The sequence below is a fragment of the Perognathus longimembris genome, chromosome 6, assembly GCF_023159225.1.
Source record: "Perognathus longimembris pacificus isolate PPM17 chromosome 6, ASM2315922v1, whole genome shotgun sequence".
Classification (NCBI taxonomy): domain Eukaryota; kingdom Metazoa; phylum Chordata; class Mammalia; order Rodentia; family Heteromyidae; genus Perognathus; species Perognathus longimembris.
Window position 1 is genome coordinate 5291956 of NC_063166.1, and position 24426 is coordinate 5316381.

Below are 24426 nucleotides of genomic sequence, written 5' to 3' on the forward strand. Positions count from 1 at the left end.
TTGCTACTCCTACGCCCGCTATTAACCTGGCCGTGTGGTCTTGACCAAGACTCTGCACCGTTCTGTGCCCCAATTTTTCCATTTACAGGGAGGATAGCACGGCCCGGGCACTGGGCACCAGCCTGCCACCCGCTAGGAAACTGTCTTAGGAAATAACCCCTTTGGTGCAGCTATCAGACATCAGCACATTTTAGGTACTTGCTCAGTAATTCTCACACTGACCTACCCTAGAAAAAAGAAATTCTCGTTGTTGCTAGCGTGGCAGATGAGAAAACAGGGTTACAAAAGCAAAGTCAGCCAGGCCTGTAACCCTAGCTACTCAGGAGGCCGAGATCTGAGGATCGCAGTTCAAACATTTCGATCTAGTGTGGGCTGATCACGAAGCCAGTGTCTATAACCACATGTGCATCCTAGTCCCTGGTCCAGCTGGGCCTTAGAAAGACAGTGAAATTGGTTCCAGAATAAAGATATAAAAGACAGAGGATGGATATGCAGAAGAGCTTGATCAAAAATCTAGAAGCATGAGGTACAGAGTGAGGTTTTGCGACTCTTCTCCCCAGGAGACATTTGACAACGTCTAGTGATCCTTCGTTGTATTATCTTTAAGTCGTTGTACGAAGGGGCCATCAACTTACGAGTGCAGCGCATCTTGATGGGTGCTGCCCTTCCGTCAGTCTCCCCTTCTCTCTCCACCCCCACCTCCCACCAGCACCCCTGGTTCTAGGCTCACATGTGTGTAATTGAACATCATGATTGTGTGTTCCCACCCTTTCTTCCTCTGATTTCCTCGCCGACCTCCCTCGACCTTCCCCATTCGCCACAACACAAGGCCATTCTCGTTGTCACCAATAAGGGCTGCTGCTTGCATTTCGTGACACGCAGCCCGGGCTGGCTCTGAAGGAGAGCCCCACACAGCCAAGAATTACGCGACCTCAAAGGTCACAAGTGGCGAGGCTGAAACGGTCTCCCGAGAACGACACTGCCCTGCGGGTGTATCTTTTAAAAAAAAGATGACAGGCACTGTGGACTATTATGCAATGAAGAATTCAGACTGCCCGGATGTGGGGTTGATGAGAATCAGTACTCCCTGGACTGTAGCTTTTACTCATCAAGTTAGATCAAGAAGATTGGAATGGGAAAGACTTTAGACTTTAGATGTGCCACATCCCACCAGGGAAACATAGCAGCTGGGAACATCTGGGGAGCTTTACAAACCACCCTTGCTCAGGTCTCAGGGACAGAGCCCTGGTGGAATTGATCTGGTGTGGTTGCAGTGGTTCCAGGGCAGAATCACTGATGCTATATTGGATCCGAGTGTGGGACTTAGTTGAACTTAGATGGTTGTTAGAAGGTAAAGACTAAACATGAGGTACAGATGACTTCAAAATATGTGCAACAATTTTCCAGTTTTGGTTTACCTTCACCTAGTCATGAGGAAGCAGTGGGAAAGTAGAGATTAAGGGATATTTGATCTACTACCTGAGCTATGACATCTCAGAAATATCAGTGCCGAGGACTGCTGAGCGTTCCAGTCTCAGTGTGGTCAAAAAGACGTATCACTGGGCTGGGGATATAGCCTAGCGGCAAGAGTGCCTGCCTCGGATACACGAGGCCCTAGGTTCGATTCCCCAGCACCACATATATGGGAAACGGCCAGAAGGGCGCTGTGGCTCAAGTGGCAGAGTGCTAGCCTTGAGCGGGAAGAAGCCAGGGACAGTGCTCAGGCCCTGAGTCCAAGGCCCAGGACTGGCAAAAAAAAAAAAAAAAAAAAAAAAAGACGTATCACTAAGTGCAAGCAGATGATGTGGCATTTCCTTTTTCTGTGAAGGACATCACGTAGGATAATTGACAAAAAAAAACCAACATGATTTGTAGATTATACTATTGTATCAGTGTTCACGTCCTGATTTTGATCATTGTACAGTGGTTTTGTAAGAGACCGCCCTTGTTTTGTTTTGAGTGCATGTGAGACATGAAAGAGCATCGTATCTGCCGATTTTATCAAATGGTTCCTAACACGTGTGTGTGCGTGTGTGTGTGTGTGTGTGTGTGTGTGTGTGTACATGAGAGAGACTGGGCACATGAAGGACAAAGTGGGTGTGATAAGGTAGTTGCCTTTGGGGGAATCTGGTTCTGTGTGTATAGGAATTCTTTGCATCGTTCCATGTATTCAACTCTTCTATAACCTGGACAGGATATCAACGTATAATCTCAGCAGTTCAAAGAGTGGCAGAAGGACTCTTGTGTGGAGCTCTTTGGACTTACGTGTTTGTCTTTTCATGGATAACTTGTGTGATATCTTTTGGGTGCATGAGAGAATGGGTAGAAATGGACGAGAGGTATCATTTACATACCAAAAGAAATTTTATTACGACCTCTGAGCCAAGAGAGTCCTCGGCCCCTCACCCCTTTCGCCCACCCAGCCCTCAACACTCACCTCCACCAAATGGCTCTCCTATTGGCTCTTAGAACGAAGTCTCCTCCACCGACCTATTCTTTAAACAGCAAGTGTCCAAACCAGCTCGCCTAAGCCAGCAATTCCGGTCACTTTTGTCCTGCTGTCTTCATCATGAAGATGAACAGTCCTCCTTTTGCAAAATTCCTTTTCTTCTATAGGCGAGGTGTGAAAATGGGAAGAGCGGACAGAAACATCCTACTGAATACAACCTTCCAGAGAGGTTTCCTTTCCACACCCACGAGCCCTGCCTTTCACTAGCAATAAGTAAAGATATAAAAGAAAAATAGATGGAGAAAGAAGATGTTCCTTATTTTAAAAAAAAAGTAAAAAGTACAAGTCAACGTTATTTTCAGGAGATGTATGAAGTAAGTGGATGAGTGGCTGTTCCGGCCCCAAAGGTTCTCGTCTCCTTTGGAGAGAGTGGCACACACTCCCACGGCGCGTGGAAACGCAGGGCAGGAGGTCACGTCCCCCAGCCTGCCCCAGCAGAGGAGGCAGACACAAGGCTGCGTGGAATCAATGCAGACTCCCCTTGACCCTCCAGGCGCCCTCCCCTGATACCACTCCACAGTCCAAAGAGGAGCCATTTCTCCTCTTTGGGAGACTGGTTTATTATTCCAGTGAGGGTATTCTAATCCAGGTCCTTGGCCTCTAGAATAAGAAAACTGACCATTTGGGCATAAATAACTATATGGAGATTTGAGTCCATTTGGCAGAGAGAGAGAGAGATAAATAGAAAGCAAACGTATCCCACTAATGGAATGGTAGGAGACTGGGGGACAGCAGAGTGCCGATTGAAAAGGACAGTTTTGCTGATTTTTCTTTCTCTCCTCAACCAACCCCTGTTCAAAATGGCTTCTTTTTTATTTGGTTGTTTGGGTTATTTGGGTTTTTTTGATAGAACAAAGCCCGTTTCCCCCTTGTCCTCTCAGGCAGAGCCTTGCTCCTCAGCTGGACGTTGTGTTCCCTTATCTGGTAAGATCTTAATGAACACTCGTGTCTACTTTCCAAGGACGCTCATCCTAGGTTCCGCGCCCTGGCTGTCCCCGTTGGCCTCATCAGTTTTCAGCCAGCTGCTGTCCCTGTCCCCCCACCCCACACACACACTTCTTCTCACTTTGTTCATTCACCTGGGAAGTACAGGCCCCATCAAGATGAGATACATTTTAGCTGAGGCTCGCTCGGCTGCAAGGAAGATTTAATGCAGCCCAGAGAGCTTCCAACACAATTGCAACTCCCGGGCTTGAGCGTTGAAGAAGTGCAGGTTAAATTTATGAGCGTTGGGGGGAGGCCCTTCCAAACACTGGCGAGCTTTTGTGTTTAAAGGACTCCCCAAAGTAGCATTTTGTGGGAAAGATCATGTATCTCTCATGAGATCTGAGACAATGAACGAGAGCTCGATGGCCCGAGGTTAGCATGATATATGTCCCCCAGGTTTTAGGGAAATTGACAGGTCTCGTGGCTGCCTCTTTTCATGGGATAACATTTATGTCTGGGAGTCACAGAGCCCCACTCTGGCCAACTTATAGAGTCCTAGTACTGTTGGCGTTTCTACTGTGGGCTAGCCTCTACTCACAAGTATACTGTGATGAGATACACCCAATATATACTGTGCGATGTCTTATTACTGCTGAACATTACTATTTATGTCCTGTGATGCCCATAACTGCAGGTGGATGCTACAAGAAAATCCCCGTGAGGCTGGGTGCCAATGGCTATAATCCTATCTATAACTGAGATCTGAGGATCATGGTTCAAAGCCAGCCCAGGCAGGAAAGTCCATTGGACTCTTATCTCCAATTAAATACCAAAAAGCTGGAAGTGGAGCTGTGGCTCAAGTGGTAGAGCACTAGCCTTGAGCACAAAAAGCTCAAGGACAGCGCTGAGGTCTAGAGTTCAAGACCCAGTACTGGCACAGAAAGAGAGAGAGGGAGAGAGGGAGGAAAGAAGGAAGGAAGGAAGGCCCTTAAAATATATTACAGTAGCCATAGAGTCAAATCTTGACCTGATATTTGTTTTCTTCTCCAACACATCAAACCTTGAGCCTATATATGTTTTTTTTTCCTCTCAGATTCTCTTCATTTGGGAGAAGAAACCAGCTCACTGAGGTAGTAATAGCATCATAGTGTTGCTCCGTGGTTATTCCATTTGTGGCATATCCAATCTCCTCTCTTTGGGACAACTTCCTAATCCTATCTGAGCATTGGCGGGTGTCATTTGCATATCTCAAACCTGAGACCTAGCCACGCTGTGAGTGAGGGCCAGGGAAGGGCCGGGTCTCGACAGCGGCCTAACAAAGCAAAGGGATTTGTTCGGTGGTCGTTCTGCGGCACGTAGCCATGGCCGGCCTCTGACCACCAAACAGCTTTCCTTTCTCAAGTACAAAGTAGACGATGCGGTGCCAAGCTAGGAAAACAGCGTTCGTGGTCTTTGGTGACCGGCTGCTAAAAGAACAATCCTGGTTTCCCTTTCCCTCTGGCCTTGGACATGTCTCTGGGAGAAGATGGCAGCGCCAGGTCCAGCCCTGGCAAACCTACCAGCTGTTCTGCCTCATGCTTGTGTGCTCATGAGGAGCTTTAAAGCAGCAAGCTTATGTTCGTGGACTGTAGACTCGGATACAAAGGCAATTGTGTCCATTTTTAGAGAATAAACGGCGCTATGTCGCGGACGTCTTCTTATTTCAAAACTATAATCTCCGCCACCTCAGCCTTTCTCTTAGATTTTACCAGGCAGCCAGACCACCCCCAAATGGATGTTGAGCGTAAAATCCTTACTCAGGGTCAAAACATCAGACGTGGAGACGGGCAGTGCGGGTTGTTTAAACTCCGCCTGTCAAACTTCTACTCCCTAGCCCCAGCGACCAGTCCCCAGGCATCTGCGCCCACCCAGCCTCCTGGCGTGCACTGCGGGGCCTTCCACCTGTTCCCACACGAGAAGCACCGTGAAGTCGTTTCTTTCCTTCATTATCCCCGCAACCATGTCTCCTTGGGTCTTCCTCTCTCTCTCTCTCCCCCTCCCCTTAGATCTGTGTTCTCCTTGTCAACACTGGAGAAGTGCTTGTAGGTCTCGCTGCCTGTCTCGAGCTCGGGGCCTCCTCTGACTCTGTACCGGGGCCTTGTGCGTGCTGTGCCATGCAGCATACCCATTCCACAGTTCTGGGCCTTTCCCAGAAGAGCGCCTGTGCCTCACTGAGTCTTTCCGTTCACCTGGAGCCCAGAATCCTGCCCTGCCTTCCGAGGTGTTGACCGAGATCGGGGTAGGGCAGAGCCCACGCGCAGACCACTCCCATCTAGAGCACTTTAAAACGAACTCTTCTCTTTGATGGGAAAATGTGTCTCTGAAAATAGACCTCCAAATATCTCATCCTGCCAGCTGGAGCCCATGGCTTTGAGGTCACACACACACACACACACACACACACACACACACACACACACACACGATTAACTTCAGCAACTCAAATAAACAACCAGCTCCTTAACTTTTCTCTACCTAAAAAGTAGAGAGATGGTCTGACTACCCATATATACTTCAGAGGGTTGTGGCCCTCCGCTAAGGATCCTGGGACGACAGTCATCGACGGCCTCTTTAAGGGAGGAGAAGGGCTGACTGTCTCCAGAGGGCCGCCCCTCCCTCATCGCCGTCCTAGACCTGCTGAGGTCTTCATGAACGGCATCGCCGAGTTCAACGCTTTCCTTCTGCCCGCTCCCGGGTCCCCGACACCCTCACAAGGCACCGAGCCTGAGAACAATCCCCAGGGAAACTCCTGCAGCAGATCCCTTCCCCAGACCCTACCCCATCCGTACCTGGACACCGCTACTGACTGGATGCGGCCCCATCCGCCTTGTTTACGAATCAGCGTCATTTGAATGTTATAAATGGAGAGACAAGGGTTAGTGGTGCTTGAGGGGAAAAAACCAGCCACAAGATAACACAATGACAAAGGTAAACCGAGAGTGCTGGTGAGCACAGAGGAGTCAAAGGTCAGGAAAGAGAGGAGGTACCCTAAAACGTTCACTGAAAAGGCTTTGAGGTGTTTTGTGTGTGAAATCTGTGTTGGGGAGACACAATGGTTTTTGCTTCAAATCTCAAGGAATTTGAACACACAAAATTTAATTTTAGGTAGTTTTTTCATTGATGTGCATCATATTTATATTACTATACTAAGATTAGAGAACACAGAACCCCCAAAAATACAAAAAGGGGGAAGAGGCGGAAACACACCCCTAGAGAGATCATTAGGAGTGTTAAAAAGCTGGACACCTTCTTTTCCAATGTAATGACTGCGCGGTGGAAATCGCTCTCTTTTCACACAAGGCCCGTGCCATTTCCGTTTTGCAGGAAAAATAAAAATGGGATGCCACGCTGCCTTTGAAAAGCTGACTTTGATCACATGCCAAGTGGGAAAAGGCTGGATTTACATTTTAAATTGTCTGTCTTCAGAAAGACAGGATATAGGACACATTTAGGATGTAGCCTCTTAATTTAACATTAAACTTCCTGAAAAATGTCCCCGCGGGTTATTGGCAGCTCTATAGTAGAACATAGGCTTTGCCTCAATCTTGAGCAATTGGAAAACCCTTCCTTTCAGAGGCCCCTCGCCTGTCTTCCAATTGCATCTTGATGTGGTGCTCTGAAGACAGGTGTTTGCTTGAACAACTCTCTCTCTCGCTCGCTCTCTTTCTCTATCTATCTATCGATCTATCTATCTATCTATCTATCTATCTATCTATCTATCTATCTATCTCTATCTCTCTGTGTCTCTCTACCTGTATCAGACAGAACCCTGACCAAAGATTCAGATTTCAAAGGAAACCTATGCAGTGAAGCATTTTGCTGTGAAAAAGACGTGTGGCCGAGAACCAGCTGTGACTTTCGTCCTCGTCCTCAACTCCTGGCAGGTGTCTGGGAAGGCTTCTGGTGCTGTTCCATGTCTATCTTACTTTCTTTTGCTCTTCTGTGTCTTTAGAAGCCATATTTGGAGAAGTTTGAAATGTGGGACGCAGCTAAGTACTCACAGCCCTCTGGGAGTAAGCAGACTTCAGGAAGGCGACAGAGAACACCCCCTCAAGTACAGCAACACGTCTGCCAGTCCCATTCCCAGTGTGTTTTGGGCAACATGACCAAATACATGGAAAAACAGAAAAATCAGATTGCAAAATGGTTCACCTTCTTGACACCCACTGTGTCATTATTGTCTTCCCAACACAGTCTCGGTCAGGCCTGGATCATTGGCATTTGTTGATCGAGAGCTTATTTCCAGGTCTGCCATGGGCCACACACCCGTGACCTCAGCTACTTGGGAGGCAGGGATTGGGGATCACAGTTTGAGGGCCCCCTCTGGGAAATAAACTAAAACATAAAGAGCAAGAGACATGGTTAAGTCTAGGTTAGGGTTAGGGTTAGGGTTAGGGTTAGAGGTAGAACATCTGCCTCGCAAGCATGAGATCCTGAGTCCAAAAACCCACAGTAAAAGCCGCTTGCGCATTGTCAGGTATCCTTGGCTTTTTACTTTAATTACTACCTTTATATGAACATCAGTTGTGCAGTGGATTCGTTGCACATCAGTTAGCTGTAGCCTTTGTTGGGTGAAAGATGCGATGACATTAACTAGGACCCCAAGCTGCCTGTGGCTTTATTATTTATTTATTTGTTTGTTTGTTTATTTATTTATTTTATTTATTTATTTTGGCCAGTCCTGGGGCTTGGACTCAGGGCCTGAGCACTGTCCCTGGCTTCTTTTTGCTCAAGGCTAGCACTCTGCCACTTGAGCCACAGCGCCACTTCTGGCCATTTTCTGTATATGTGGTGCTGGGGAATTGAACCCAGGGCCTCATGTATACGAGGCAAGCACTCTTGCCACTAGGCCATATCCCCAGCCCTGCCTGTGGCTTTAACAGCCCTGCCGGCCGCTGCCTCTCCCTGGGCTTCCTGGCTTTCTGTGTCATTCTCATCTACTGCACGAAACGTCTTTGCCTTGTTAACTGCACCCCCCACCGCCCCTGGGGTGCTGTCCCTGAGCTTTTTCACTTAAGGCTAGGGCTCTACCACTTGAGCCAGGGGTTTACTTCGGGCTTTTTGGCGGGTTCATTGGAGATCAGAGTCTCACGGACTTCCCCGCCTGGGCTGGCTCCGCACTGCGATCCTCAGCTCTCAGCCTCCTGAGTAGCTCGGATGACGGGCGTGAGCCACCGCACAACGGCGCTAGTGTTTATTACTTTTTACCAGGGCACAGTGTGCGTGTCCTCCATAAAGAGTCTGTAACTTGATGGTTCCGCGCCAGAGCTTTATACTTCACAGTGGCGGTGTGAAGGTGATGGGAAGTCCAGAGAAAGCACACTTAGGGCGAGCTCCCCGGCTGGTTTCCGGCAGTGGGCTCCTCCTCTCCGGAGAGGCCGGGCAGGCAGTGAGCTGCTCTGTGGCTGCGTTTGGAGCGCCGGGCATCTTGGGTGCATTCTCAAGTCCTCCGTGTGTGTGGGTGGGGCTGGGGGTGGAAGACCCTCTACCCCTTCAACCACATTCTTTTGGCTTTTATTATTTCCCCAATGCACCTGTTAAGGCTGAGAACTTTCCCCTGATAAATGGAGGTACTTCCCTCTGGGTTCTATTCCGCATCCCTCCCCCCAAACTCCCTACGTCGTCAGGAACCCCGTGGCCCGGGCCCTGCCCTTCCTTCCAGACCACGGTGACCCTGCAGCGGCTCTGCTTTTCCTCACCACCTCCCCGTTGCTTCTTTGTCGTCACATTCAATCCCGGCCGGTTTTACTTTTCAGTTGAATTGAAAGTGCGTACTGAATCAAAAATCTCAAATGCTTGCTTTGTATTGCAGCCGTGTGGCTATCCTATAAAACAATCGTAAGATCCCGTGAATTAATGCAGTAGAGGCTCATAGATTCCTTGCCAAGGCAGACTTTGTGGCAGGATCAGGGGAGTAGAGGAGTCAGGATCAGGGAATAGAGGAGCAAGCGGGGAGAAAGCTACTGCTCTACACCGGCACCCCGGGGCCGAGGCAGCAAGCTCCGACAGGTGCACCTCCGGAAAACCTCCATTTCCTCAGGCAGCGCCTTGTCTTCTGCAGAGAAGGGCCCTGACAACCACGCCAGTGCCCTTCGCTGCCTTCTGCAGTCCTCCAGAACTCACCGCATGTCACTACCTAACTAGCAAGGTCTGGGGCCCTGGGGTCACCCCTTATTTCTAGTGAAGAAAATGATGCGCGTGAATACCGTTTGCTGTAGACACACATCGTCCACACCCCTCGCCTTTCAGAGTTCATCAGCTCCTTTGGGAAGCTGATTCTTGCTGTGAGTCTTCTCTACAGGGGCAAAAGTAAAGAACGCAACCTGCCTGGAAATACTGGCCGTTGGCACAGCATTCGTGGACTTTGAACGGTGTTCTTTAGCCCTCCACAGCCTCTGGTCCCGGCGGGGAATCCTCCACCCCGATCCACAGGCAGCCCTGGTAGCTGGCCACAGAGCAACGAACGCAGCAAACGCACGGCTGGTGTTCCGTGACCCGCGTGTTCCAGACCCGGCCTCCCGCGGGACCCGTGCGCGAGAGGTTTCCTTCTGTGTTTGTTTCCTATCAGGAAAAATTCGAGGGGCTGTTCCGGACCTACGACGACTGCGTGACCTTCCAGCTCTTTAAGAGTTTCCGGCGTGTCCGAATCAACTTCAGCAACCCGAAATCCGCCGCCCGAGCCCGGATAGAGCTGCACGAGACGCAGTTCCGAGGGAAGAAATTGAAGCTCTACTTCGCGCAGGTAAGGCCGTTCTTCTTCACCGGCGTGGGTCCCGCGTGGCTGTGTTCAACGCCAGGCCGGCCCTTTAAGACACGTACTTTCGCAGTCTACGACTAGCCAGCTGAGGAGCAGATCCCCATGTGGTTTGGGGAGCAGGCTGGGGAGCCGACAACCACCTGGCGGGGCTGGGGTCCCCCGTGGGCAACACAGGGGAAAGGCACGCCGCCCACACCGGGGCCGTCAGCGCGAATTAAACGGTGCGGCTAGTAAGTACAAGGCTCTGAGTTCAACCCCCAGTGGTGCCAAAAGCAAGTGAGAGAGAGAGAGAGAGAAGGAGGGAGGGAGGGAGGGAAGGAGGGGGAAGGAAGGGGGGAGAAAGGCTCTGAGTTCAACCCCCAGTGGTGCCAAAAGCAAGCGAGAGAGAGAGAGAGAGAGAGAGAGAGAGGGAGGGAGGGAGGGAGGGAGGGAAGGAGGGGGAAGGAAGGGGGGAGAAAGGCTCTGAGTTCAAACCCCAGTAGTGCCAAAAGCAAGCAAGCAAGAGAGGGAGGGAGGGAGAGAAGGAGGGAGGGAGGGAGGGAAGGAGGGAGGGAAGGAGGGGGAGGGAAGTGGGGAGAAAGGCTCTGAGTTCAACCCCCAGTGGTGCCAAAAGAAAGCAAGCAAGAGAGGGAGGGAGAGAAGGAGGGAGGGAGGGACAAACAAAGAAGTGAAGGAAGAATGAGCAAGCAAGGAAGGGCTGGGCTGGAGCTTAGGTCCCCACACGCATGTGTTCCTAAGCCTCCAGGTGACCTTGAGTCGTGTCCAAGGTCAGAATCCCCCGTGGGTGGCACATGGCAATTGCTATGCGCATCTGGCGCACGCGTCCCAAGCTGAGATGTCGCCTCAGCCCCCCCCCCCCCCCCCCGCGTGGCGCGTGGCGGGCCGTGGTCCTGACGGGCCGCCTCCGCCCTCTGTTGGAAGGTTCAGGCTCCGGAGACGGACGGAGACAAACTGCACCTGGCCCCCCCGCAGCCGGCCAAGCAGTTCCTCATCTCGCCGCCCTCTTCGCCGCCCGTGGGCTGGCAGCCCGTCAGCGACGCCACGCCCGTCCTCAACTACGACCTCCTCTACGCCGTGGCCAAGCTGGGACCAGGTACGCGCTCGGCCTCGCGGGAAAACCACCTGCCAGCACCGAGCAGCCTCGGCCGGCTCGGGCTGGAGGCCGTTCTGCTTTGCAGGGTCCATCTGGCCTGATCTGGAAGGGTCAAGTTCACACACACACACGCACGCACGCACGCACGCACACACACACAGTCGGTTTGGAAGCATCTAACTTTAGAGGCATCCTCCTTACGATCCCTTGGGTCTAAGTGTTGACCTTTGCAGCTTTGATTTCACTCGTTTTCACGGCAGTCTAGTGTTCCATTATACGAAGACACCCCCTCATTTCAGGAACCCACACTGATGTTGCTAAGTATGTAGATCACGCCACTGTCTGTTACTGAAACCACGGAGACCCGGCTCCTTATAAAGGAGAGACGTTTGTTTGGTCTGATTGTTCTGGAAGCTGAGAAATCTAGGAGCATGGTGCCCGAGAGAGACCATGAAGGGTGCCCCTGCTTTCTAACAGCTGAGAGAGAGAGGGGGGGGGAGAGAGAGAGAATATGCTTGCTCATGTGAGAACGTGAAGAATCATCCATCATTGCTCTACTCTGCCACCTCCCAACATAGCCACACTGAGGAAGGGGAGTCCCAGTGCCTGAACTTTTGAGGGACACATGCATACCATAGCAGATGCACAGGAAGAACCAGGGCTGTACCCCGAATCCCATCCCTACCCCACCCCTCAAGGGAACTAGGCAAAACGAAAGCCGGGGCTCTTCCTGCCTCTGTGCACAGACTGGAGGTGTGTGCCCTCTTCGTTTCTGTGGAAAGCACCTGGGACATAGTAAGGACTCAGTAAGCACTGGCCGAGGGACAGAATGCAGACGTGGCTGGGAGAGGTCGTGGACTTACTCACAGCTGGAATATCAAAATCAGCTTCTCCAGAAGAAATCCAAGATGGCGTGAAAAGAACACTTAAAACTCATCAGCCCCCTCACAATGTCTCGTTGCCCCACGTCTAGTTTCCTGGCTGTCGTTTTCCTTAGCCGGCACCCAACTGCTTCAGGTACCCTTCGCTCGCTCCCCTCCAACAGCCTGTGAAACGGGCTGAGCAGAATTTGCTCCCCTTGCTCTGATTGGGGGCCTTTGATTCTCTCTAAAACAAAGCAAGTAAGCGACCACCGTGGAGGCTTTGTGAATATCCTGGGAGACTTTGGTTGGAGCCTATTATTCACTGGTGACCTAGGCAAAGTAGGATGCGTTCAGACCTGGAGATGGAGAATGAGTTGGACGATGATTTGCATTTATTTTAGAATACTAATGATTCCTAATTCTGAAAGCAAAGGAATACTAGGTTCTTTTTATGTTAAAAAAAAAACAGGGGGGGGGGGGGAAGAACTCCACCCCATCCAAACAGCTTATCTATACTAATCAGAAAAAATAAAAAGGCCAAATAAAGATCTATTCCCTCCTGCAGCTCAGTGTATCGGAGGCGGACGGGGGCTGCCTGCCTTTGTTGTGAGCTCTGGGATGGTTGTGAAGGTCATGTCACTGGTGCTCAAATACCCACAGGGACCAATATGAAAAGTCATTGTCTATTCTCTTTCTCCTCCCGCTATTTTTAGCTCTTGTTAGGGAGATCAATTTTAGTTAACTGCAGCAAAGGGCTTAAAATGGTACTTGAGATTCAAGTTGCGTAGGTCTGCTATATTTAGAATTTTATTCCCCCCCCCCCCCGCCCAATTCTGCTGTATCAAAACATGTGGTAGTAAAGCAACGTGGCAAGCATTATTGCTCGGTACGTGCTGTCGTCCCGATTGGAAACGAGTACGTATTTTACGAACTGACGCGACTCGGTAGGAAGAACCAGCGTCCATTCCAGGCTGTGATTCCGAGGCCGAGAGACCTCACTCGCTAAAATATAGATGAGCACCTATATTTTTGGTGCATGTAAGATGAATATCACATGAAGTCTCCGGGTCTTGTTCAGCAATTGCTCTATCAGAATGCAGACGTGAAAGGCAGAGGCGGCAGCTAGTGTCTGCCTGGAGTTACCTGGCCCTGTGTGCCCTTCCCCGCTCGTGCTAGGGCCCCGGGCCGGTGACCCCGGCCGCATCCACAGGCTCGCGGTTCCTTTCTAAGAATCCTCCCTGGGGAAGCTGTTTGTTTTCCTTTTCCTTCCTGATGTCCATTCCACAATCTACCGCAATCACTGCCGAGTGGCACGATACAATACTTGCTTTCCTGATGTCATAGGTAAGGCGAGCATATTATAGAATCATTGAAAAGATTCCTAACCAAGAAATGGGAAAAGATCGACCACAGAATTCTTTTTTTTTTTACCGCCCCCAGATCAGTACTTGAGGGAGGGAGGGAGGACACCATTGCGTGGGCCCATAGAGGATGCTCCAGACTGAGTAGCCCCGAGGGCCCCTCCCAAGCAGCCTTTGCTGGATCTCTGCCACTTCCCTCAGCCCCCATGTGTGCGATCCCCCCTTCCTCCGCTTCGGGGGACCCTCCCTCCCCAGCTTCTTGATCTCCCTCCCTCTCTCTCTACCGCTAAGGCTCCTCAGTCTTCCTCAGAGGCTCCACTTCTTCGTCCCAACCGTTCACTCGGGTCCTCCCCCACCAGACCTCATAAAGAACTTCGGGTCCCATGTGTCGGGGAGGTAATAAAGACAAATGGCCGCTCTAACCCAGTATCAGAAACCTCCAGAAAGGACAAATCCCCCTTCGTTGAAAATAAATCTCCGCTTCTAACACATCCACCAAGCCTTCTCCCTCTTCACTGGCCTTCTCCCTTTTCTCCTTGAAGCTCCTTTTGCGTGTGGATTGGGATTTGGGGGTGAGGGAGGGGAATTTGGGGTATTTTTGTCAGCAGTATTTTTCCCTAGTGAGTGCTCACAACACCCACAGTAGCAGGAGGTCACTCCCCCACCATCTGAACCCCCCACCTCAACGTGAGGGGCAGTACATTGGGGATGGCATCGTACCCCGACCCATTGAGAACACGCTGCTTCCCAGGCAAATATGAACTCGTGGAAATGAAGGGATCGGAGAGAAAACCTTCACCGATTCCTTGAACTCTTCCTTTAGATCTTGAATCCATTACATTCCTTAGAAAACCAGGCTTGCTCTGCTCTGAGGAATGTGAAGAGACAGCTACCCACTAGCTTTGATTTTTTTTTTAAAGTTTCCAGTAAATCCTCCTACCCCAGATTATCTTGTATTTCATGAAGGTCCATCAAGGAGACGGGATTTTCCCTTGCTTAAGGATGATGATTACAAGATGTGAGATCAAATCGAGATCTAACTTTCATTGGCTGTGAACTCTCGAACAAAGTGCCTCAGGCTCCTGAACAGGGAAATTAGATGGCAAACACCGCAGGAGATAAGCCATGTAAAGTTGTCCAGCTCTGTACTCGTACCTACGTATTACCATCTGATTATCGAGCTGTATCTGAGGCTCCTGTGAAAAGATCCATGTCTATGGTAAACTCTAAGTTCAGCGTTTCTTGGTATAAATGCTGCTCTCTTTGAGGGTTGGTTTTTGTATAGTTTGCAGTATATTTTGCATCCCTCAAACTCCCCTTCTAAATGCTAGGGCCCCTAAATTCTGGACACCTAAATGCTAGTATTCCTAAGTGCTAGTATCCCTAAGTGCTAGGGTCCCTAAATGCTAGGACCCCTAAATGCTACGACCCCTAAATGCTATGACCCCTAAATGCTACGACCCCTAAATGCTACGACCCCTAAATGCTACGATCCCTAAATTCTAGGACCCCTAAATGCTAGGACCCCACCCCCACCCCATGGAAGCCCTTATGGCCCAGCAACAAAATCCATTTTTGCAGCCTACCCTGGAATCACGTTGCAGCTTCCTGATTCCTACTTCCTGCTTCCATCTTCCCAATGACTACTTCCTGCTTCCTCTTCCCAATGACTACTTCCTGCTTCCCGCTTCTCACTTTCTGCTTCTGGCTTTCTAATTCCTGCTTCCTACTTCCAGGTTCCTAATTCCCTCTTCCTGCTCCTGGCCTGTCCTTCTCCTCCAGCTCTGTGGGTGCTAGGTCAGTGCCAGACAAATCTAGGTACAGGTGATAGCAGAGTAGCACACTGGCCCTTACTGGCTTTCCTCACCTTACCAAGTTCAAACCCCCATTCTGTCTTCACCATCAGAAAGGCATGCACAGTGGGACCCACGCAGATGAGGACATTCTAATTATACCAAGACTAATGGATACTTACTGGTCCATCCTGGGGACAAACATTCATGATGAAAATAATGAGGGTCGGAAGGTGTATTGCTTTTATAAACCTAGACTCTGGGTTTATCTGAAGCCATTCTAATACTGGAATTCATGTCCTTCTCAATTAAATATCGAGTACTCAACCTAAATAAACATCTAGCACTTAGCACACGAGCCAGCCTGGCTCTGTGTCCAAATGCTATTGGAAATATTCTCAGCGTTTGCCTTGATAAGCCATCTTCCGTCTTTAAAGTTCACTAAAGACTGGCCAGGCTCTGGTGGCTGGTAGCCACAGTCCAAGCCACCCGAGTAGTTGAGATCTGGGGATCTCAACTTGAAGCTAGCCAAGGCAAACAAACAAACAAAAAACCTGTGAGCTACGTATATCCAATTAACCAGCAAAAATTCGAAGTAGAGCGGTGGTTCAAGTGGTAGAATACCACCCTTGAGCGGAAAAAGCCAAGTGAAAGTGGGAGGTCCTAAGTTCAAGTCCCAATGTCACCACAAAAACAATTCATATAGACTGGTGACTGATGCCAACCTTTTCCCTTTGGGTTCAGACCCAACTGAGAGTTACATAAGCAGGCAGACGGGAGTCTTTCCATAGCTACCACCTTTATTTCTGACCACGTGGTTGACCACGTGGCTTTTACTGGAGCAACCATCAAGACTCCCTATAGCTGCAATTGAGAGGTACGTGGGTGCACTCCCCTACCACGGAGGTAGAAAACCCCAGGCTGCACGTTCCAGCAGGGGCTTCGACATCGGGCTTAGCACAGGGACCGGAGCCGGGCCCAGAGTCTCGAAGGCGGAGGGGGCTCCAAGTTCAAAGGTGGAAGAGAGCGAACGGAGCACTTCTGTTTTCTAGCTTCTGGTTTGTCCAGCGCCACCCGTAAGCTTCCACGGCAGGGTGTGCCCCCCCCCCGCCCCCATGCAAGATGGCTAGGGCTGCAAGGGAACCATCCTAACCCTGAGCTTGAGCAGGGCAAGGATGCCTTGAAGGCATTCGAACGCAACTGCAATGGCTTCCTCTGCTTTTGAACCCAGTTTGGTACAGTCCAAGACTTACCAGTGGCCACGTAACAATCGAACTCACAAAATGGAAAGCCTAAGCAGCTATCCTTGGTTTTCTTCACAAATCCGCTCTTGGTCAAGACTCAGGGGGCTGTGTCCTCTCTGCTCAGGCGCTAGGACCTGCCGTCGCTCACCCTCAGCCACATGTGGATAAATATATTAGGAATGTTCTCCATGCAATTCCTTATAGCAACATTTTAAGAAATGGGGGGGGGGGGGGCATATTGGGACTTGAAGTCAGAACCTGGGCATTGTCACTTAGCTTTTTCACTCATGTCTACTGCTTTACCACTTTAGCCATAGCTCCACTTCTGGCTTCTTGGTGGTTTACTGGACTAAGAGCCTCTCCGACTTTTCTGCTTGAGCTGGCATCCAACTGTGATCCTCAAATCTCAGCCTCCTGAGTAGCTAGGATTATTAGGCCTGAGCTACCGGTACCCAAGTCTCTTTTATAATTCATATTCACTGTCAAAACGACCTGGCCTAGAAAAGCCAGCAATGAGCCAAAACAAAATGAAGCATAGCACAAAAGAAGTAGTCTATCATTAGCTAACGTGTAAATATCCAGCAAAAACATGATGTGGCATGAAAACTCATTAAAAGACAAGATGAGAGGGAGGCTCCTTTCTTGTAGAGTCTCAGGCAGAGTTTGGAAATAGGAGGAGGAGAGGCAGGTCCAGGAAGTGATCACACCTGTCATCCTAGCTACTGAGGAGGCTGAGATCGGAGGATCATGGTTTGAAGCCAGCCCAGACAGACAGATCTGAGGGACTCTTAGCTCCGACTAGCCAGAAAAAAGTCAGGAAGTGGAGCCATGACTCAAGTGGTAGAGTGCCAGCCTTGAGCAAGAAAGCTAAGCAAGAGAGAGACCCTGAGTTCAAGCCTCTGAGTTCAAACCCAGCACACACACACACACACACACACACACACACACACACACACTAGTAATAATAATAATTGAAAATCAGTCTGAGCTCTGCTCTAGTACACACACAAATAACTCGATTTCACCCCCCTCCCCACCCCAACACACGGGAGGCAGAACTTTGACATCTGTGTTGAACAGTGGCCAGGCCTCAAACCATCCCAAGGCCTGAAATAAAATCGAACTCTTGACCTTGTGCGAAAAGGTTTTTCACCGGCTTGGCTGGGAGTTTGTTTCGGGGGGGGGGGGTCAGTGGAAATCCCTGACCAATGCGTTTTTGACGGCTTTCGATCCTGGCCTCCTTTCTTGCCCGTAAAGGAAAGGGCAGTCCAAATACAGACAGAGGAATGAACCTGTCCTCGTCTTTTACAGGAAATGAGGGTCCCACCGGCCCGGTATCGCTGTGACGGGGCTGGGTCTGTCCCCTCCCACGTGGATGAGGCCCACCGGGCTTCTCAATCCCCAGCCAAGCACACGGGGGCCTTGAGCATGGTGCCGGCTTTGACGTCAGGCTCTTGCGGTGGGAGAATTAGCTGAAGCCCAAAGGGGAAACACAAAGAGACCAAAAAGGAAAACTTCAATCCAACAAAGCCAAAGCCATTTGTTTCTTTCTTCTTTCTTTTTATTTGGTAGGTTCTCAGCAGCTGTTAAGCTTTGCTGGGTTTTGATAGTAAGAAAGGTTCCAAAAATAGCATAATGAAATGTCAGAGTCAAGGGGATGGCAGCGTGAAAAATAGCTCCGCTGCTCAGAAATCCGACTTGAACTTGACTGAGAGTTGCTCTGCACCAGAGGCCCGATCCGGAGCCGGCCCCTCCCTCCCGCAGGTGCCCTCCCCCCCACTTTCCCCCCACCCCGGCCCCACGCAGAGAGGAAGTCCATCACCTCCAGATCCAATGACAGAGCCACTTCATGCCATTTTGTCTACCCTACCGCACCCCCATAGAGGATCCTTTTTTGGGGAGACACTACAGCGTCCCCCCACTTCCTCCACCAACCTTTACCAGAGCCTCCGCCTTGAAATCTCTCCCTGTTCCTTGGTTTTCAGGAGAGAAATACGAGCTGCACGCGGGGACGGAGTCCACGCCCAGCGTCGTGGTCCACGTGTGTGACAGCGACATGGAGGAAGACGAGGACCCAAAGACTTCTCCAAAGCCAAAAATCATCCAGACCCGGCGCCCCGGCCCGCCGCCCTCCGTCTCCAACTGAGGGCCTGCTCCAGCTCCCCCCAAATCCGTCTCCTCCTTGTCATGTCCTTCTTCCCCTTGGTGTTTGTTTGTTGGGAAAAACAAAAACAAAAACAAAAAGAATTAATTGCCTTTAAATCCCTTGGTGTTTGGTTGTTTGAGATTCCTTCCTTGTAATCAAGCCTCTCGGACAAAAGGGCTCAGAAAAGGGAATGTCGCGTCATGCCTACCCATCCGAGTATCGACCGTTATCTAGAAGACTGTAGAGATAAAACAAAAGTAGTATTTTCTTATTAAATAATCAGCACAGCCTACTGTCTTTGTTCTGTCACGTTGATCGGAGACATCCGTCACGGAGAGCCCCCGTGGTGTTTGTGAGCTGTTAAGGGCCCGTCCTCCTGTGTGTTTGCTGGGTTTTTGTTGTTGCGTTCTTTCCACCCCCACCCCCACCCCCGCCACTTACAATAGGACCCTAAGTAAACTTGACTTTGACCGCATGAGATGTTCCTCTCCGTCTCACTCAGTCCTCCGCTTCCCCGGAACAGGCATGATCACCAGCATTTATTTTCACGATCTGAAGAGACGCCCTTTCCCCCCTAACTTGTCAGCCCCCGGGCCGGCCATGTTCTCCTTTAGGAAAAGCCTCACCAACCATGCTGCTCAATAGAGTCTGGACATAGTCACTACGTGGAGACCATTCTCTACAGCTCTGTTCAGATTCCCAGAGGCAAACCTGAGCTTGGCTCCAAAGATATTCCTCAATAGATTCTGACCACCACTCCCAGGAAGAACTTCCCCATTTCCATTGGGGGGTGGGGGGCTGCCCGAGGTGAGACAGGCCGACTTCAGACAACACTGTTTATGATTAAAGCCTCACCCTGTCTGAATGATGTTTCATCTTGTTTTCTCTTTGTATATTTGTACAAATGTTTCCGCTGTGCTTTTACAATCTGGGTGTTTTTTATTTAGTGATTGTTCGACTCTTAGCTGCTGAAGAACGTAATACGTGCATTGCTTCTGGATGCATTCATATACTAATCTAGCTAACCTAACACTATTGCACACTACTACGGATAATGCCGAGTTTCGAAATGGCACGAACGTATCACCTCCTGTCGACATAGGAATGATTAGCCAACATCTTTGCTGTGAAGACAACTTGTGTTTCCATAAAGACTAAGTGTCCGTTGTAGATGATCTGAATGAAGCTATACCTACTGAGGGGAGTAAGGGCTGAGTGTAGTTGAAGGAGAGAGAAAGGCCGATGAGTGTATACCAGTCTCAATCCCCCACCCTGGCAGACTCCTCATGCTCAGAAGAGTGGTTTGTTTTCATTACATGTGACTTTTGTATTCCTCTGGCCCAAAGTGCATTACCGAAGACGCACCTAGAACACCATCACCTCCTGCTCCGTGTGCCCGGTTCACCCACTCCTGTGCATTCATCAGTGACGTTAGCCACAAATACCCATCTCAGCGGAGTGGGGGGAGTGCTTTCATCATCCAAACCTCAGAAAAGCAACACAGCCAACCGACCGAAGGATTCCTGCGTTGTTTGTTGGTGTTTTTCCAATGGACTGAGGTGTATATGAGTTCCGTCAGAAACGTCCAACACAGACTGATCACTCAGAAATTAAAGTCCGTCCTACTGTGAATATAGCAATATCGTAACCGACCAGTACCATTGAAACCGAGGAGAGCGTTGCTTATTTAAAAAAAAAAAGAAAAGAAAAATCCTGAGTTTCCCTAGGAAAGAAATAAAGAGTCCTTTCAAAAGTAAAGTCTGTCTCTGGAGCTCATTTCCGTTGTCCTTTCTCTGAGACGTGGAAGACTGCAGACGTCCCTAGTGGAGCCCTCACGCCCCCTGGTGGCGAGATGGTCACACTGCACTCAGTCTGGCTGTCATGTTGGGGGGCTCCTTCAAGAATGCAGGTTCTGAAGACACGGAGACGGCCAATGGGTTCTCAAAGTTCCAAGCAGTCATTTCCAACCCTTTCGTGAACGTCAGAAATCTGCAAACGACACAGCCGTGGCCTGGACAACCTTGTCCCAGTCCCCCCAGGACCTGGTGTCAGTGCTGCAGATCAAGGCCCTCTGCCCCCAGGTTGGGCTCTGCGATGGGGGGCGGGAATGGGGGGGTGCGGACAGCAGGGATGTTCCCAGGAGAGTGGGACACGATGGGGAAGGCTCCTTGCAGGGCCCTCGCGAAACCCCGTAGAGATGTTGAACACCAGAGCCGCCTCCACGTTTCCACAGAGCGCACGATGCAAACCTCTTCGTCACGATTCGAAATCTTGTTTTTAAATGGAGGAGGAGGGAACGATTTCCACCGACTGAATCGTTTGTGCACGTGTATAGCTCAAAGAGCCTAGACTTCAAATATATCTGGTGAATGACTCTTTGTCCGTGTGGCGTCCTTTCTGTCTGGCCCTGGGGGGGGGGGGCCGTGGGGGGGGGGTGGGTAACTGTAGTCTTTCAGGATATCACTGGGATATGAAATCAACACGTCTAGGTTCTTCCTGATACGAGCCTTGGGGAAAACGAGTTGGGAAGGAGAGGAACTTGTGGGGGGGGGGGGCTGCCAGGGTGTGTTGAACACTGATCAAACACACTGGGAGCCCTCTCTGCTTTATTCAACCATCTTGGTTCTTAAAGCTATGTCTGCATACTAAGAACTTCTTGTAACACTTCCCCACGGTCTGCTCTAATGAAGCATACTGAAACGGGGCACGGTGGTACCGACCTATAATCCCAGCGTTGAGATGGGAAGGTTGAGGCCAGGGTGGGCTATCTAGCTAGACCCCCATCTCAGCACGTGTGTATGATCATGCCATTACCCGGATAAATCCTGAAGGTCCTTCCACTCCGTCATACGTGAACAAACCGTGATACGGAGCGCGAGTGACTGGCTCCTTTAGCAGCGTGATTTCAAAAATCACACTTTGGGGCAACTACTCAGTACGTTAGAATTGGTAATGTGTGATTCCATCTAGGCTAAGAAATGGTAAAACCGGAAGGAATGGCTCACCCCTGTAATCCTAGCTACTTGAGAGGCTGGAATTGGGGGGAATCACCATTCGAGGACAGCCTGAGTAAAAGTTTGCTGGATTCCATCTCAATCCACAAAATTGGGTGTGGTAATGCATGGCTTTCACCTCAGATCTGTGGGAAGCTTAAGTAGGATTGCAGTCCAGACAAAGAGTGAGGGGCTATCTTACAAACAAAAAATAAGCAAAAATGACTTGGCAAGGGACTGGCTCAAGAGGTAGAGTGACTGCCTAGCAAGTGTGAAGCCCTGAGTTCAAACTCCATTACCACACAAAGCAAAGCCCAGACTGAGATAGCAGTGTTTGCCCAAAGGAGGCATCGATTAAACAGGGACACATCAGAGCCGTCTATATACCCCCCCACACACACCTATAGCCATTCCCCAACAATGTGAATCTCCATGGATTTACACCCATACACATAAACATTTAAGTCTGTGCAATACACAGCAGAAAGTTACATCTCAACTGAAAAGAAACTGAAAGAACGGAGAGGCAAACAATAAGGGAAGGGGCGACCCTGTTCAAAAGAAATGCAATCAATACCACATCCATGTAACTGTAACCCCTCTGTACACCTTTACGATAAAGATAAATAGAATTCAAAAAATTTAAATTAGAAAAATAGAGCTGGGAAGGTGGCTTAGTGGTAGAGTGCTTGCCTAGCAGGCATGAAGCCCTGGGTTCGATTCCTCAACACCACATACACAGAAAAAGCCCCAAGTGGGGCTGTAGCTCAAGTGGTAGAGTGCTAGCCTTGAGCAAAAGAAACTCAGGGACGGTGCCCAGGCCCTGAGTTCAAGCCCCAGGACTGGCAATCGATAGTCAGATAGATAGATAGATAGATAGATAGATAGATAGATAGATAGATAGATAGATGGAGAGGAGGAAGGAGCCACTAGTTTTCCGAATGGTCTCATACTGAAAACCTACTCCAGCCATTTTATGTCCATGAGCTATCGCCACTCATACAATGTCTCTACTCAAAAGCTTACCTATTTTTTTTTTAAAAACAGAAAGCACAAGATTTAGGCCCGAGGTGAGGTGCCACTCATCCAATGCACACATGGGCTACGCACCGGCCACGAGGGTTTTCCTGGTGAGCAAGAGAGCCCTTGCCACTTGAGGGAGTGGGGACTGGCGTGGGAAGACAGGTAAGTCTGCACGTGATCCCAGATTAAGCTAGCTCGGGGCGGTGAGCGGGGCGAAAGCATGGCCGTCCCGCCTGCAGGGATCCACGCAGGAGAAGCCGCCGGGCAGGAGCGTGGCACCCAGCGCGGGTGGCAGGGGCGGAGGCCGTGGACTTGGAAAGGCTGCTCCCGTCGGCGGAGCTCCAAGACGGCGTCGGGGACAGAGGATGATGGCGTCTCCACCCGAGGGGAAGAGCGTGAACAGGGCCCGGGCTCTGGAGCTGGTGAACCCCACGAGGGGCCTCGGGAATCCCTTTCCGTGGAAGGCTTTTTCCACAATGGCTTCCTGTGGTCTGATTGATCTTGTGACTCGTGTCACACAGGGAAGGAGCTTCTCTCCCAGAGCCCAAGCATCGGAACCCCCGTGGGCCCTTTGGCGAGCACAGCGTTTGCCACGGCAGCTTTGTCTACCGATGGGTCCTCGCGAGCCCCAGTCGCTATGCACTCTTTACCAAGGGCTTTGTTCTGCTTTGCTTTGCCCCCCTCTCCACCCCCCCCAGTCACCTGGGAGGCCGTGGTGCAGGAAGCGAGGGGCAGAGCAGGTGACAGGGGAGGAAGCGAGTGAGTGAATCAGAGAAGCCTGCGTTTCGCTGCGGGTACAGCCCGTCCTTGCCAGGAGCCACCGAGCGTCACCAAACACTTGGCAGACGCTCTCCTTCAATCGATGCCATCGGAGGAAGGGAAAACCGCGAGCAGAAGGCGTTCGGTCAGACTTCCCCGTCTGGGGGAATATTATGAGGGGAGGTGCAAGAGCCGTATTCATGGTAATTGTGTGTGTGTGTGTGTGTGTGTGTGTGTGTGCTCATGTAAGTACGCACACAAATGTATATGGTATAATTTAGAAATAGGAAACCCAGAAGAAGAAGACATGGTTGCAAATCCTGGCGCTGAACTTGTCATACAAAATACTACCGTGGGACTGGGCCCGCTGGCTCCTGCCTGTCACCTCGGATGCCCAGGAGGCAGAGACTGAGAGCACAGCAATCCGAGTAGCCAGACCTCATCGCAACAGATAAGCTGGGCCTGGCGGTAGGCGGCTGCCACCCGGTCTACGTGGGAGGCACAGGCGGAGGAGCCATAGAAGAGGGGGTCGTGGTTCAAGGCTAGCCTGAGCAAAAACACGGGAACTCAAACAAACCAACAGAAAAGGCAAAAAGAGCTGGGGTCTGGCTGAGGGACAGGTCCTGAGTGACCCCAGGACCAGCAAAAAATAAATAGATTTTATGCTCACACTGGTTCCAGGGCTTGAACTCAGGGCCTGGGCTCTGTCCCTAAGCTTTTGTGCTCAAGGTTAGTGCTCTACCACTTCAGCCACGGATGTACTTCTGGCTTTTGGGGGGTTAATTGGAGATAAGCATCTCATGAGCTTTCCTTCCCAGGCTGGCTTTGAACCTTGATCCTCAGACCTCAGCCTCCTGAGTAGCTAGGATTACAGGTGTGAGCCATTGGCACCCAGCCTGTGTTTGCCTACTTCTGAGAC

General features: G+C 50.5%; 1 protein-coding gene across 3 annotated transcripts in view; it reads left to right on the forward strand.

Annotated features, from left to right (window-relative positions):
* The window catches only part of Rcan2 (regulator of calcineurin 2), a 134765-nt gene extending 113655 nt beyond the window's left edge, over positions 1-21110 (forward strand). For all 3 annotated transcript variants that reach the window (XM_048347670.1, XM_048347669.1, XM_048347671.1), the window contains 3 exons: positions 10044-10217; positions 11154-11325; positions 18572-21110. In XM_048347670.1, the coding sequence (XP_048203627.1) occupies positions 10044-10217; positions 11154-11325; positions 18572-18732 (507 nt within the window). In that variant the 3' untranslated portion in view covers positions 18733-21110. The remainder of the gene's footprint in view (positions 1-10043; positions 10218-11153; positions 11326-18571) is intronic.
* The last annotated feature ends 3316 nt before the right edge of the window (positions 21111-24426 follow it).